We start from the raw sequence: 17,660 nt of genomic DNA on the forward strand, positions 1-17,660 counted from the left end.
TTCAAAAACAAACAAACAAACAAACAAACAAACTTACAGAAAAAGAGATCAGACTTATAGTTACCAGGGGTGGAGAGTAGGGGTTAACACATATTAGAAACTGAAATTTTATAAATTCCATTTTAATTGATTCCCAAACCATGAAATACTTTGGATAAATTTAACAGAACATGTGCATGAACCAGCTCCTCATTGATAAGTATAAAACATTCTGAGAGTAAGTATAAAAAGAACTAAATTGAGTGATATATCATCATCATGGGATGGGAAATTCAAATTTTTCTAATTGATCTATGTATCTAACGGAATTTCAATTTAAGCCTCAGTAAGTTTTTTGGGGGGAACTAACAAGCTAATTCTCAAATTTACATAGAAATCCAAAGGTTAGAGGTAACCAAATGAATCTGAGAAAGAACACGGTAGTCTTACCTTCTGATTTCAAGACTTAATATAAAGCTACAATAATCAAGGCAATGCGGATTTGGCAAAAGGATAGAAATATAGATCAATGTAAAAGAAGAGAGAAATGAGAAACAAATGAACTAATTTATAAAACAGAAACAGATTCACAGACTTTAAAGACAAACTTATGGTTACCAAAGGGGAAATGTGGTGGGGAGGTATAAAAGAGTTCGGGATTAACAGATACACACTTCAATATATAAAATAAATAAACAACAAGGACCCACTGTATAACACAGGGAACACTACTCAGTATTCTGTAGTAATCTATATGGGAAAGGAATCTGAAAGATAATGGATATATGTATATGTATAACTGAATCACTTTGCTGTACAACTGAAACTAACAGAACACTGTAAGTTGACTATACCTCAATTTTTAAAAAGCTAAAAAATCTTTACCTCATACTCAAATAAATATTACTTTGAAATGGATCACAAAACTAAACATAAAGCTGAAACAATAAAATTATTAGAAGAAAACAGAGGGAAACTCTTTGCAACCTTGGAGTAGACAAAGATTTCTTAGATAAGACAGGGACGCATAAACCAGAATAGAAAAAATATTTAAACAGAAGTTCATGGAGTTCCTGTTGTGGCACAGGGGAAACGAATCCAACTAGAAACCATGAGGTTGTGGGTTCAATCCCTGGCCTAGCTCAGTGGGTTAAGGATTCGGTGTTGCTGTGAGCTGTAGTGTAGGTCACAGATGCAGCTTAGATCTGGCATTGCTGTGGCTGTGGCCATGGCAGGCAGCTACAGCTCTGATTAGACCCCTGGCCTGGGAACCTCCATATGCCATGGGTGTGGCCCTGAAAAGCAAACAAACAAACAAACAAAAAAACCAAACAAAAAAAACCCCATAAGTTCATAAAATTTTTAAATATTTGCTTTTGAAAAGACACCAGGAGTTCCCGTCGTGGCGCCGTGGTTAATGAATCCGACTAGGAACCATGAGGTTGCCGGTTCGATCCCTGCCCTTGCTCAGTGGGTTAAGGATCCGGCGTTGCCTAAGCTGTGGTATAGGTTGCAGACGCGGCTCGGATCCCGTGTTGCTGTGGCTCTGGCGTAGGCCGGGGGCTGCAGTTCCGATTGGACCCCTAGCCTGGGAACCTCCATGTGCCGTGGGAGTGACCCAAAGAAATAGCAAAAAGACAAAAAAAAAAAAAAAAAAGACACCAATAAGAAGATAAAAAGCCAAGCTACAGAGAGAAAATATTTGCAATACCTGTATTTGATAGGGAAACGGTATCCAGTAAATATATTAAAAACTCTTATGATTCAACAAGACAAACTAACCAACATAAAAATGAGCAAAAGGTTTCAATATGCTCTTCATAAGAAGATATATGAATGATCAACAACATATTAAAAGATATCATTGGGACTAAACATCAAAAAATGCAAATTATAAACACTGTGAGAATCCACTACATTCCTACCAGAATAGCTGAAAGAAAAATAAAATACCAAGTATTGACAAGGATGCAGAGTAAATAAAATGTTCCTACATTGCTAGCAGCAGTGTAAAATAGTAAACTTGGAAAATAGTTTGGCAGTTTCTGATAAAGTTAAACATGCACTCATAAGAACCAGCAATTCTACTCCTGCTTATTTACCCAGGAGAGAGGAAAAGACATGTCTATACATAGATTTATACAAAATGTTTATGGCAGCTTTTTTCTAACAGCCCAAAACTGGAAACGACATAAATGTTTACCAACCAGTGAATTAAAAACAAATGGTACATTCACACATGAAATAACACTCAACAACAAAAGAAATACACGTAACAACATGAATGAATCTCAAAAACATTAAGCTAAATGAAAAAAGCCAGACACAGAAAAGTACGTAGGGTATGACTGCCTTTGTGTGATATTCTAGAGAGAGCAAAACTAAACTCTAGTGATAGAAAGGAGACATTAGGTAGCTGGGATCAGGAAATATTTTAGGCATGAAGAAATTTTGAGAGGATGATGAAAGCGTTTTCTATCTTGACTGGTGAGGTGCTTATATGAGTATATACATTTGTAAAAACTCACTAAAATATGCACTTAAAGTGGGTATATTTTATTGTATGTAAATCATTATTCAATAAAGCTGGTTTACCAAAACAATTTCCTAAGGTGTATGTAACTAAAATACCACATGGTAACTTGTCTATAAACCTTGTCAACACAGTATCTTAGAGCAAATCCACAATAAAAGTATAAAATAGATTTACATGAAGTTTAATTTTATATATCAGAGAACATAGCCAGTACTTTAATACTACCTTTTTTTTTTTTTTTTTTTTTTTTTTGGTCTTTTTGCTATTTCTTAGGCCGCTCCCACGGCATATGGAGATTCCCAGGCTAGGGGTAGAATCTGAGCTGTAGCCACCGGCCTATGCCAGAGCCACAGCAACGCAGGATCTGAGCCGCATCTGCCACCTATACCACAGCTCACGGCAACGCCGGATCGTTAACCCACTGAGCAAGGGCAGGGACCGAACCCGCAACTTCATGGTTCCTAGTCGGATTCATTAAGGATTCATTAACCACTGCGCCACGACGGGAACTCCTAATAGTACCTTTTTTTAATACAAAGTTAAAATCTCTACATCCAAAAGACACAAAATAGGCTTGATAAGGATTTAGGAGCACTTTATGAATGTTTGTGTGTGCAAAGGGAAAAGGATAATGCTTTCAATGATTCTACATGGTTTAAAGCCAAAGGTGGAAAAGTCAACAGACAAATGTGGATGAGATGGCCAGCATTGCCCACTGATTAATACAGCTATGACACTGGAAAAAATACTCATTTTGTACAGCTAAGACTTTGTCTCTATTCAACTTTAGGACAAAAAAGAAAGCCATGTTTTTTAAAAAAGAATTTATTGTATCTTAAATAATTACTATTAAATCAATTTACACAAGTGACCAAATAAACCAATGCCATTATACATCAATGATGTAAGAAAGAAATCTGATACTAAAAATTTTAATTTCTAAGGTTAATTTTTTACAATACAGAAAATTTAAATTTTTAAAAATTTACCATCATCTATCACACTCAGAATTATTGCTAAAATCTGCTATATTCCTTTCAGTATTTTTACTGTAGATGTTCTCTTACACTGTTACAATTATTACTGAATTTTATTCTTTTTCTTCACTTAATCTCATGTCACAATCTTGTAACTGATATTTAAGAGCACATAATATTCTAGTAAATTTATGTACTTTTATTTATTTAGTCATCCCCCTACCACAGACTTTTCATGCTACTTTCAAGCTTTTGTTACTATATATATATATATATATATATATTTTTTTTTTTTTTTTTTTTTTTTTTTTTTTTTGTCTTTTTGCCATTTCTTCGGCCGCTCCCGCGGCATATGGAGGTTCCCAGGCTAGGGGTCGAATCGCAGCTGCAAACACCAGCCTACGCCAGAGCCACAGCAGCGTGGGATCTGAGCCGTGTCTGCGAGCTACACCACACCTCATGGCAACGCCGGATCGTTTAACCCAGGGATAGAGGCCAGGTATTAAACCCGCAACCTCATGGTTCCTAGTCGGATTCATTAACCACTGTGCCACGACGGAAACTCCCCTTGTTACTATTTTTTTTAATACTTTTTTTTTTTTTTTGGCCGAGCCCATGGCATGTGGAAGTTCCCAGGCCAGGAATCAAACTTGCTCCAGAGCAGTGACCTGAGGTGCTACCTTGACAACACTAGATCCTTACCCACTGCACTACATGGGAACTCCCTTTTGTGACTACTAAATATAGAAGCACAAAAGTGTCTCAAATCTCACATGTCCAAAATGGAACGTAGTTACCCATTATTTTCCTCCATCAAATGTGGTCCTCTTTCAGTTTTTAGAAAATCAGGATTTACTCTTGATATGTCTCTCTGTCTCCCCAACACATCATTTTCCCCGTGCCTAAAATCTTATTAAATTTGTTTTCAAAGTATTTCTAGAATGTATTCACTTCCCTCCATGCAAATATCAACCCCTGAGCCTTGCTACCAGCAACTCCTGCCTAGAAGACTTCAATTTCCTCTTACTCACTTCCTTGCATCCACTATAATCCTCCTTCAATTTATCAGTGACCTTTTCAAAACACAAACCTGATCATGTCACCTCTCTACTTAAAACCCTTCAGTGGTTTCTTATTCCTCTTAGGAGAAAGAACTAAACTTTTTAGCTTGATCTATGGGCTCTGCATGGTTGTGGCCAAAGAACAAAGTTTATGTGCAAAAATAAAAATAGCTGTTAAAAGCAGTGTAATAATTAAAAGTATAACAATTACAAATAAAAATACCTGTTAAAAGCAGTATACACAATTATTGTTTTCCTTTTAAAGTGTACATGATTGTTGTTTAACAGCTATTCAGTACAGAAAGAAGTAAACCCAGACTATTTAATCAGAAAAAGAAAAATAATTATTTGTAAAGTTAAGAACAAGTATTACAATACTCAGTAAGGGAATAAACTTACTACAGAGGCAAGTACTGCATAAACTAGGGATAGTGACTTGCAGATAACAAAAATATTAGGGATTTATCATTAAAGAAGTAGTAAGACAATTAAACTGGATGGCAAAGTTCTTTTTCTACCTAAGTCTTAAATGAGTGAGGGTTTTGACTTTCTTTCTTTCTTTTTTTTTTTTTAAACCTACATACAATCCCTACTGATCTTATCTACACTCATATCTTAAATTACTATCTCTAGGAGTCATACTGCACCTTAACTCAGAACCTCTGCATAAATTACTTTACATCTTTGGCTAGCTAATTCCCTCAAATCCTCCCAGGTCCAGATCCTGTCTTGGAAGGGCTTTTCTCAAGGCGGCAGAGCTGATCAGAGTGCCCTGGAGCATCCCATTAACTCCTACAGCAGCATTTAAGACACATTATTGAAATGTCCCCACTAAGCGAAAAAAAATCCACATAGTCAAGAAGGTACCTTACTATTATATCACTCATACTGGGCACATAGCACACACTTTGTAAATATTTTTAGAACTAATTAAGGGGGAAACAACCAACAGAAATCTATCTTATCTTGTAAATTGGCCAGATCTACTGTAGTTTGGCTGGAAAACACATTTTTTTCATAGATACGCACACTATAATAAATGTCAACCTACATTTTTAAAGACTCCTATGAGGAAGGAAAAACTAATAGGAGGAACATCACCTACTTAGGGATTAGCTCAACAGAAGTTTAAAAAAGTAGTTTAAGTTCTTCAATCTGAGTGTTATCAATTTTGTGAAAAAATTTTGAGGTTGTACTTAGTGAATCCTGATAGCACTGGGCATGCAAAAATGATAATGATGTGGCAAAATTGCCAAAAAGCAAATGTAGTTTTGGCCTGAATTAATAGTCTAATTCCTAGGATGAGAGAGACAGTTGTCATGTTCTTTTCTATGGTAGTCGACCAGACTGACCAAAATATATTTCATTTGGGGACTTATACAAACTAAAGCATTTTCTGAATGGAGTGACCAGGATGGTGAAGCAACTCAAAAACATGAGACATGATTGTTTAGGTTGAAGAAAAAAAGACCCAAGGGATGCGAGATAGTTGGCTTCAAATATCTGATGCGCTGTCATATGGAAGTGGAATTATACTTGTTCATTAATGCCCCCAAGGGGTAGAACAAGGTCTAGTGGATAGAAACAACAGGAACATAAAATTTCCTTTAATATCACAAATGAGTGTTCCTAATGATTCCACTGAGACTGCTCTCAAAGTCACCAATGACTTACTAATTTTCTAATTTCTTGGACAGTTTTAAATTTTTATCTTTTTTGTCTAATGCAGCTATTGCTATGGACAATTTTCTTTCTGGATTACCCCTTCAGTCTCATTGTTAAAACACTTATTCTCACTTTTCATGTTTATTTAGTCTTTCTATATATATGTAAGCAGTTTACATAGAGCTCTCAATTCTGTGGTATACAAACATGAAAATATTTTTTTTCTAGTCACTACTTTCAACTATGCTATGTTAAAACTTTATCTCTCATTAACATCTACAGCAGATTCCATGATCCTCTCACCATTCTGAGTTACTAAAATTTGGAATAATTAAATTTAAAACTTTAACGTTCAATGCAAAGGTTTTCCCCTCCTTCAGTGACATTTTTAGCTATGGTTGTAGCTTAAAGGTCTCAGCGAGGCAGAGGGAGTCTACAAGAAAGGAAAGCTTTTTATTATTTTTTTTTGAAGGCTGCACTTGCAGTACCCTATGGAAGTTCCCAGGCTAGGGGATGAACTGGAGCAGCAGCTGCAACTCATGCCGCAGCTTGTAGCAATGCCGGATCCTTAACCCCCTGAGCAAGGCCAGGGATTGAACCCGCATCCTCATGGAAACTAATTGGGTTCTTAACCTGTTGAGCCATAACAGGGACTCCAAGAAAGGAAAGTTTTAAAATATATCTTCCCCCATGTCCTGTCTCCAAGTCCCAATATGAATTCTACGAGCAGTTAGTGGAGGCAAAAGACTCAGGGAGAGGAGGCCAAATTTTCCCTCTGATGAGTCCTAAATACTGTCCTTTAGAAGGGCTTTCACCTCTATTACACAAGCATACCCTTCGGCTCTGCTCTCCTATGCAAGTGCTTGTATAGTTTACCATATGAATACTTCCTTCACTTCCCCTCAATTTCTGCCCATAATTTGATTCAATTTAAGTCTTCTCCACAGCCTCTTAGATCTGCATCAACATCTGCATGTTATATATGTATTGTTCATAGTTATTCCGTGGGCAACCAACTTCCAGGTTAAGTTCATAAAGCGTGAAAACCAAGATTCACACTGTTGAACAGTGTTAAACACACCGTAGGAGAGTTCCCCTCGTGGTGCAGTGGTTAACGAATCCGACTGGGAACCATGAGGTTGCGGGTTCGGTCCCTGCCCTTGCTCAGTGGGTTAACCATCCGGCATTGCCGTGAGCTGTGGTGTAGGTCGCAGACGCGGCTCGGATCCTGCATTGCTGTGGCTCTGGTGTAGGCCGGCGGCTACAGCTCCGATTAGACCCCTAGCCTGGGAACCTCCATATGCCACAGGAGCGGCCCAAGAAATAGCAAAAAGACAAAAAAAAAAAAAACCACACTGTAGGGACTTAAAACACTTTGCGACAAAAGGTCAAGTGCTTTTGCTAATGAATTGCACTGACATCAGTTTGTCCTATTTCAATCATTTAGGAAGTTTTACTACTATAAAGTAAATTACAGAGAATATAAAATATAATAATATAAAATAGGGATTGGCAAGCTTGTTCTCAAAGCATCAGAGAGTAAATATTTCAGGTTGGGGTGAACCATACTCAATTCTGCTGAAACTACTCAATTCTGCCTTGTAGCACAAAAGAAGCCATAGACAATGTGCAACTAAATAAAGCATATGTTCCAATAAATCTTTATAGATAGGATGCCAGCTAGCAGGCTCTCATTTGCCAAATTGTGCATAATAAGGAAAATGCCTTTGGCTGACAGCAAGGAAGCGAACACTGTCAACTACCAAGTGAGCTTGGAAGCAGATCTTTCCTCCACCAAACCTTCAGTGAGAACCCAGCCCTGGCTTACACCTTGACTGTCAGCTTGCAGAGGACCCAGCTAAGCTGTGCCTGGACCCCTGGCCCACAGAAATTGAGATAAAAATGTGTGTGGTTTTATGAATTTCCTGGCGATTCACTGGGTTAGGGATCCAGCATTGTCACTGCTGTGGCGCAGGTTTAATCCATTGCCTGAGAACTTCCCCATGCTGCAAGTATGGCCAAAAGAAAAAAGAAAAAAAAAATTAAAAAACCCAAATGTATGTTGTTTTTAAGCTATGAAGTTTGTGTTAATATTGTTACAAAGCAAGAGAAAACTGGAGTTCCCGTCGTGGCGCAGTGGTTAACGAATCCGACTAGAAACCATGAGGTTGCAGGTTCGGTCCCTGCCCTTGCTCAGTGGGTTAAGGATCCGGCATTGCCGTGAGCTGTGGTGTAGGTTGCAGACGCGGCTTGGATCCCGCGTTGCTGTGGCTCTGGCGTAGGCCGGTGGCTGGCTACAGCTCCGATTCGACCCCTAGCCTGGGAATCTCCATATGCTGCGGGAGCGGCCCAAAGAAATAGCAAAAAAAAAAGCCAAAAAAAAAAAAAAAAAAAAGCAAGAGAAAACTAATGCAAAAATACACTCATTAGTAGCTTTAATTGTTTAAAAGCGTGTCATTTATCTCCTACTTCTGGAACTAAAGTTATACGAGATTAAATGAAAAATAATGAGTTCATAAATGTCACATAACTTGTATTTTAATTACTGACTTCTATTAAATCTTTTTTTTCCCCCTGTCTTTTTAGGGCCGCACCTATGGCATATGGAGGTTCCCAGGCTAGAGGTCCAACTGGAACTAAAGCTCCCGGCCTATGCCATAGCCACAGCAACTCAGGATCTGAGCCATGTCTATGACCTACACCACAGGGCAATGCCAGATCCTTAACCCACTGAGTGAGGCCAGGGATTGAACCTGTGTCCTCATAGACACTAGTCAGATTCGTTTCCGCTGAGCCACAAGGGGAACTCCTATTAAATCTTTTTGATGCTCAGTGTCTCCACAAATAGATCCAGATCCTTTACTTAAAAAGAAGCTATATGAACTTTAAATATTTATGCCATCCCTTCACTTTTGATACTTTTAAGGTGTTCTAAATTTACCTGTGTACCAGACTGTCAGAAAGCAATTTAAATATAAAACATCTCAAAGCCTATTCCAGTACTAAAGAAAGACACATGTTTTAAGAAAACGCTATCTTTGATTTTCAAAGTAAATGCAGGAGTCCCTCAGTTCTTCAATTTATTCCTCAGAGAATGGCCTTTTATGTATTCATATTCATCTATTTTGTTATATTTCAAAGGTCTAAAGTAGATTTACCCTGAGTTTTCTGGCACTGCTCACTGTTTCCAGTTTCCATAGTTACATTGCTTCTGAAACATTAAATCCACTACTCTGTTACCCCACACTCATATACACATGCACACTTATACACGCAATTGCCTTGGTAAATGAGTAATCTATTTCCAGACAAAATGGTTAAAATGTTGACAGTCTACAGCAAAAAGTTACTAATGCAAATCATCTTCATGCTTTCATTTTCTCTTACTTCTGAAATTAAAAAAAAAATCTTTGAGCAGCACAGTAATGCCCTAGGTCCTAACCACTGACCTTAAATCTCCACATTTAGTTTCTATTTAGAACTATTCATCCATTTCACTTACTGTACAAGTTTTTTTTTTTTTTTTTTTTTTTGTCTTTTTACTGTACAAGTTTTTGTATTGACTTGGGAACAGAGTAAAGGAGAAAACCCAATAGATAAGATTCCTTTGGCTAATCTAATCTTTCAAAGAAATATAAAAATGCCTCCAAATTTTATTTTAAGATTTCCTAAAGAAAGCAAGCTAATACATAATAAAAGTAAGTTTACCTAAGTTATGTATATTTTTAAAAATCTTATGCATGCAGAAGAAGTTGGTAGTAGGGCATAAATTATACTAAGCTGCTTCAAAGTATTCGCTTTATGGAAAGACCAGACTGTAAGACAAGGTCTTTATACTTGTTATATTCTTTTATTCAATTATTAATTCAACAAATAGTTATTTCATACCCAGTATAATACTTTGGTGAATTAATATTTCATCAAGGACAGACTTTTATAAAAAACTGTTACTGTGCTTTTGTTATTCTTGAGTTTTTCCTTATTACTCATTACAAAAAATCTGAGTTAGATCACCAAATTCATTAGGCATGTGTTCTGTCTCCATATAACTATAGACAATGATGATGTCACTAAGCTTTCTGCCACTACTTAACAAGGATTCCCCTCTACCAGTTTTTAGAAGTGTGGACCTCTTTCCTTTTCCCTCTCATTGACAGTGTCCTCAAAGCGCAGATTTCTACTAACATTCCGTTTAGGGCAATTTAGGCTCTCTCTAATATGCTCCTCAAATTTCTTCCAGCCTTTGCCTAGTGCCTAGTTCTAAAGACACTCCCATATTTTTAGGCATTTGTTATGAACGCACTCACTTTTAAGACACCAAAATCTGTTATGAAATACAATTGTCAATATTTGCAGATGTCTACTTTAAAAACTCAAGTGAATCTATAAACAATTAAAAGTTGCTGTTATAAGATTAATATGCAAAAATCAATAGCAGTCCCTTGTACAGCTACAACCAACAGTAAAATGAAATAATAAACACATCTATTATGATATTAACTTATTATATTGTAATTATTTGCATTATATAAGCCTCCTCCATAGATGAAAAGTTCCTTAAGGGAAGAGAGTAACATTTATGTTTGTAACTCCAATACCAAACATGCACTTGAGTGTTCAATGAACACTTTTTGAATGAATCGTCATTGGAATTCTTAGTATCATTCACAGAAACCTCCCCTGGAGAAAATAAGTAATATTCAGTTGCATATTTTTTAAACCAAAGAGAAAAGTCCCAGGTTCAAATCGTGAAATGACACTTTTCACTTTTCACCTGTTTGGACTGGTAAAGATTAAAATGTTTAAAAATATATAGAGTGTTGTTAAGAGTGAGGGCAAACTGGCATTCTGACAACTGTTGACTGAAGTATAAGGTGGTTCTAACCTCTTGGGAGAGCAAGCTAATATCTAATACAATTTAACATGCCTCTATCAAATGAACCTGTATCTTGGAATTTATTCCATAAATACTTAAACATGTATGCAAAGTTTATGTATAAGATTTTTACAATAGGACTGTTAGTAACAGAAAAAATGAGTTAAATTAGTCAGTAGAGAACTTAAATAAATCATGGCACATTTACACAATGAAATCCTTTGCAATTGTTAAGAGGAATGAGCTATACTTATATGAATGCACATGGACTGATCACTAACAGGTATTAAGCAGAAAAAGCAAGGTGCTAAATGCTCCTGTGTATATTACTTATGTAGAAATATTTTGGTGGGAAACCCAGCAGTATTGTCCTAGGGCTATGGGGAATGAGGAAAGGAAAGGACAACCTAATTTTTCTACATGTCCTTTCTATTTTGTGTATATGTGTATATTTGTATCAAAACTGTGAATTATCTTTTCCATAAATTTCTTTAGTCATTCTGTATTTATTGAAAGATAAATTTTAAAAATGCAATGACATCATTTCTAGAATTTCAGTATATAGGTCACACTAAATTTGGAATATTATACTCGGTTCTAGGCACAAAGAGCCAATGCCAGACCAGAGTGGCAAGACAGGAGAACAAGCAGGAGACTGAAAAGTGTGAAAACCACAATACAAAAAAAAAAAAAAAAAAAGTTTAAGAAACTATCTATTTAGTTTCAAGAAGATTTGAGGTGATTAAACAGTTATTTTCAAATATTTTAAGAGTGTCACATGAAAGAGTATCAGAGGACAAAACTAGGAACAACAAATTTGTTACGGGTATACAAATAAAACATTGATAATCTGTACTTAAATGATATTTGACTATATAACTGCCAAGGTTTATTTCAATTCCAAGATTCTATGATCTCAACTGACAAAAAAGGAAATAGGGTTATGGAGGTATATTTAAGAACCATTGAAGCTTTAAAGGGTGATTTATCAGTTTGTTACTTTTCTGTCAATAAGACAGTTATAAAAACCTGTGATATATACAATGGATGTATATGTACATCAGCTTATCAAATTAATTCCATTGTAAATGCAGAGGTTCTCCAAAAAATCAATTGGCATAAATTTTTGTCTTTTTTAAAAAAATGAAGCACAATTTTCTGTGAACATTTTTTAGACTGTAAGAGCTACATTTTCAGATATATTTGCTAATTCAAGTTCAGATCAATATTTTAATTTAAATCAGAACTTAAAGCAATACCTCTTTAATTTACCTTAACTCTTGTAGAGTGTTACATACTCAATTTCAGATTAAGCAAACCCATAAAATCATTATGCACAACAGAAAACTGTGATCAGGAAGAGCAAAGTATGCTATACTAACCAATTAGAAGAACTGTTCCAACGGCCAAACCTCCACCTGGAAATGAAACAAAACCAAGAGGAAAATTAATCTACCTTTTCACGTTATCTTCAGCATAAAAGTTAGGCGTTATCAAGGACAGGTACTTCAATAACTTTAAAATTGCAGCTGAGAACAACATTTTAATTACCTTTGCAATACTTTGCTTAAGGTGCTATTATGAAATAATTACATATTATATGTAATTATACACTACACATTACAATTACTTTCATAATATACTGTAGTATCCTCCTTTCTCCTGTGATAGGACCATGCAGCATTCAACATAACCAGTTAAGCATTACATTAATGTTATATTTAGCACTTGTTAATAAATTAGCTCAATAGCTGAGAGCTAAATGTGCACAGTAGCTTAACTACTATAGAAGCACAACATAGAAAAGGTTATTATAATAGAAATTCCACTTTAATATTTATCCTCAAATTTAATAAGCCTTGGAGAAAAAAAAACCTGAGAATTAAATCTAATTATTTCTCCATTATTAATAATATACACAATGTCTGGATATGCGCCAAACATATTTAGAATTTAAAATGGACAGTATGTTTGTCACTTCAAACAGAAAAGGCACAATCACAAAACATTTTCAATTGTACTTGAAAAATTTCTTCTATGTATCTGAATTAAATTATCATGAACATATAACTTAAATAGTGTTTTATTAAAAATTGATTTGAAATTAAGTTTTAGGAAACTACAACAGCATAAAGGCAAGATATTCAACCATTTGGCTACTGATATTTTATATTATAAAACTAGTTGTAAAAATATTACTATGTGTAATTAATGTTGTAAACACTAACAAATTCACCTAAAAAATTTAAAATTATACACAAAAAATGAAATATAAAGCATATTTAATTTCAAAAGAGATTACTCAAAATTGTTGGACATTTGGAGACAATTTTACTTGGGGGAGGGGTTGTTATTTTTGTACAAAACTGTGAAACATAATAGAACACCTATAAACAAATTTTCCCCCCAAAATGTTCTGTAGTGACAAATGTTAAATAGGAAAACTTGGCATGAAAAATTCCTCTGAATTATTTTCATTTCATTCAGTGTTTATTTTTTGCCTTGCAAATAAGCATAAATAACTGCTTTGTTCAAAGAATTTGAAATGTGGTAATATGCATGCACATGGGATTACAATGCAACATATGGGAGTTTAGGACTATATACAGAATATTCCAAACTGTCAGAAAACATTTTTTTCAAAAAGAAACCAATACACTTACATATTTTTAAGTAGATTTGTTATAGAAATATGTACTTTAATTTCATATTGAGATAAGTTCCTTTATTTTAGCATTTAAAGCCACACAGAACAACACAGAATAACTTCAAATTTTGGTCAAACTAAAAGATTAACTGAAATATATATGATGATAACAACCATAAAAGATGAGAGCAAAAAAGGTTTTCTCTGGGACAAGATTAGGCTAAATACTTTACAGTTTGCCGCTACATATAGACTAGTATTTTTTTAATCATTTTAAACTACAATTTCCAACTGTTTTCTTCACTACTTTCCCTTATATGCAAAAATAAGCATCAAAACTACCTAATCCTCATTTTGAGCATTTGAGATGAAATAATAAAAACCAAGTACTATAAAGTTAGGTGCCTTTCTTTGCATAACTTAGTTTTTTATAGGAAAGATTTAGATGTCTTATCTATAACTTTGAGATTATATTTATGCTTCCTCAAATTAGAAGACTTATACAAAGTCTCCAATGGAATGGTTAGAGAAGTAAACTTATTTTTGTGAATGCTATTCAGAGTGAAATGAGGAGAATAGATCAAGGAATAATTTCACAGTTAAATGAAGTGATACCTAGCTCAGGTGTCTCGCCCAAAGAAGCATCCAGTAAGAGCTACCCTTACCATTCTGGCAACTATTTTCTAATTAGAACAAATTACTAAAAATATATCATTATTTGATTAAATGGTGATCACCATAATAGTAAATTAGACTACACTAAGAAGGTAGTTTTCTGTAAGAAGGAGCCAAACAATCCACTGTTCCTTATAATTCAGGAAACACCAAATTTTTAAAATCTCTCTTCCAGAAAATTTGGACATTGCTTAAATAAGATAAAATGAGGACATTTAATAACCTTTATCAGCCAAATTAATATCCTATCAGGACTTCTTACAAAAAGGCAACTTTCTTTTCTTATGGGCTCTATTATGTAAATTCCCCAGACTCAAATTTGAATTGCTTTTTGTAAAGGCTGGTTATCTTGAAGGCTGGTCATGGGGAAAAAAGGAGCAGCCAACTTATTAACTATTTGCAAATCAAACTTTTATTTAATTCTATGTATATGAGTTAAAATGATTTGATGTGTGCATATACACAAATGTATATAAAGCAAAGTGCATCTATTCTTCCAAACTTTACTTTGGTGTGTGACAAGAACCCATTTCCCCAAAATACCTCTGTATAAGGCATTTTGATATACTTCACTGGATATACCGAGGTTCTAGTTATATTTTAAACTGCAGCAAATCTGAGTAAGTTTGTAGTCATGTGCTCTACCAAAAATTGAAAAGCTAAAATGACAAACCATAAGATATCTTGATATGGTATATGCAACAAAGGCTAGCTTTCAATGTTATCTTTGAATTCGGTAATCCATTAGTAACTTCAAAAGCAACACAGATTTCATACTAAAAGTTCCCATTTAAAATAGAAAATATCTTTTCCCAATAGTTCGCTGAAATAAGACAGGTAAGATTGGGGCAAGCGCTCATCTTATTTCTAAAATGAAACATACAAAGGAGTAAAATGACCTTGTTTACTACCTCTTCTATCCTTTAATCATATCCTAGAGAAATTACCAATAATCTAAGTCATTAAACAAAGAAACTTTTGATTTTAATTCTAGACTCTTTAAGAGGTATATTTATCTCCAGCTTACTAAAAATACACATAGAACATTTTATCAACATGTAAGATTATGTGAGTTTGAAAGCTTGAAATACTATGCAATTTTGATATTTTAAAGTATTAATTTCAAGATTTTACATTTTAAAAATGACAGCATTTTGTCTTAAAACTACAAAGAACTCTAAGAGTTTAAAATACATTGTTCAAAATTTAATTAAGATCTTGTGATTTTGCCAACATCCTTCTATTTTATGATTTTTTAAATATGAAGAAAAGATTCTTTAAAAAAATTCATGTGAAAATAGTTAGAAAGTGATATCCATATTAATTTAGAGGGAGAGAATTCAATCCCCACACACTTCCCATAACAAATCTCTAATTAAGCTATAAATTTAGGATAAACAAGGTCAAATTAATATATTAGAATATGGAGGCCCACATGTGACATCTTATTTTTACCATAAGGGCATCTCCTTTTTCAAAGTCAGAGAAAGTAAAAGGGAAAAAAATAAAAAGTCAGGAAAGATAAGTGATTTACACCAGTCCTTTCCAGGGCTCACTATAAATGCATAGTTTTGCTTAAAATAATGAAAGGCATTTTTTTAAGGAAAAATGCAATGTAAAAGATCATATCCTTTCCTTGGTTCATAACAATATCCTTAACTACATAACACCTCAAATTAAATGGTGCTTACATCATTAACAGGTCTACTTTTACTTCTCTCTCTAGGAGGTATGAAACATCCCAACAACTCTTAATTATTACAGCTACTGGCTGGGCAAATACAGGAATCAAAATAGAAAAGCCATCAACAGGAGCTCCTGCTGTGGTGGAGTGGGTTAAGAATCTGACTGCAGCAGCTTGGTACACTGCAGAGGCATGGGTTCCATTCCTGGCTCAGCACAATGGGTTAAGGATCCAGTGTTGCCATGTCTGTGGTCTAAGTGGCAGCTGCAGCTCAGATTCAATCCCTGGCCCAAGAACTTCCTTATGCCGTGGGTGTGGCCATAAAATAGAAAGAAAGAAAGAAAAGCCATCAACAGTGAAAATGGTTCTATAGATTAAATCACATGAAACAATTTTATAAAGCAATACAAATGAATAAGGTACATTTACCTCAAATGCACAGTTATCATTAAAAATCATAACCAAGGTTATGTTAAATAGCCCAAGCTGAGTGTATTTCATCCCAGCCACCAGATTAAGATACAGTGGAGCAAAGGAAATATGCCCACCAGTATTCACTATTTGACAGCTGTGTTGAAATCGGCAGTATCATTAAGCTTCTTCAGAGTTGTCTTCCTGGACTATTATTTACCTTAAATCCCTATCTTCCATTCACTTGACTGTCCAAATTTAAATAGTTCTGAAGAGGACAGAATTTAAGCCATTTAAACCTGAGAAGTCACCCTTCCTTCAAGTATCTTTTTGAAGGATGAGACTGGAGGATAATTCCTCCAGGTTAGACAATAAGGTCCTAAAATGGTCCTTTCTTATCCTAGGAAAAAAGAAAGTTCTGGCTAGAATCTTTTACCAACTATAATCTCAATTTTGAAGAAGAAAAATGGAATATTTACATATAGTGTTTTCAAATAACAAGATAAATGTCTTGGAAAGGCAGGGTTGAGAAACTAGGTTAGGAAACCTCAGAACTTAAAAATTAGCTAATTGGGGAAATCTATCTTGATATCTAACAAATTAGCTGTCAGAACACGAGTATTTAATACAATTAGATTATGTAAAATTCAGTAATAGGAAATTCTCAAATGTATAAAACACTTTGGAGTAAGCAATGGAAATATTAGCATATCATCAAATAACTAACATTTCATTAGCCGGTATTATACCTTTTCAAATATATTTTGCACTTGTGCTTAAAACTGCAATGATGTCACAATGGCACTAATAAAATATCACTGCAGTGTATGGCAGTGACAATACAATATTTACCTGTTACACAGTAACTACAGAATATATTTAGGCAACAACCACAACATCACAGTACAGTTTCATCACTCTGATATAACATCCTACTATCATTACATTTTGTTCTGATATGGTTATATTAGGCTTGTCACAATCTTAAATAACATTTAGAAAACAAATTAATCTGAATCACTTATACTTTTGTGTATACACACTAGCAGCCAAATGTTTCACTTTCAAATATGTTTTAATGAAAAACAAATGTATAGGGTTAGCTCCAAAGGGCCATACAAATTAGAAAATCAAAATACAAAAATGTCA

At 34.6% G+C, this 17,660-nt stretch overlaps 1 protein-coding gene across 1 annotated transcript in view; it reads right to left on the reverse strand.

Annotated features, from left to right (window-relative positions):
- ELP4 (elongator acetyltransferase complex subunit 4) overlaps positions 1-17,660 on the reverse strand; it is a 226,732-nt gene that overhangs the window by 206,756 nt on the left and 2,316 nt on the right. Inside the window, exon 2 of the mRNA XM_003122892.7 lies at positions 12,477-12,512. Coding sequence (XP_003122940.4) covers positions 12,477-12,512 — 36 coding nt within the window. The remainder of the gene's footprint in view (positions 1-12,476; positions 12,513-17,660) is intronic.

Source organism: Sus scrofa, chromosome 2 (genome assembly GCF_054392235.1).
Source record: "Sus scrofa isolate SSC_HxYL_T2T_F1_AM1 chromosome 2, Sscrofa_HxYL_maternal_Yorkshire_Landrace_v2.0, whole genome shotgun sequence".
Classification (NCBI taxonomy): Eukaryota; Metazoa; Chordata; class Mammalia; order Artiodactyla; family Suidae; genus Sus; species Sus scrofa.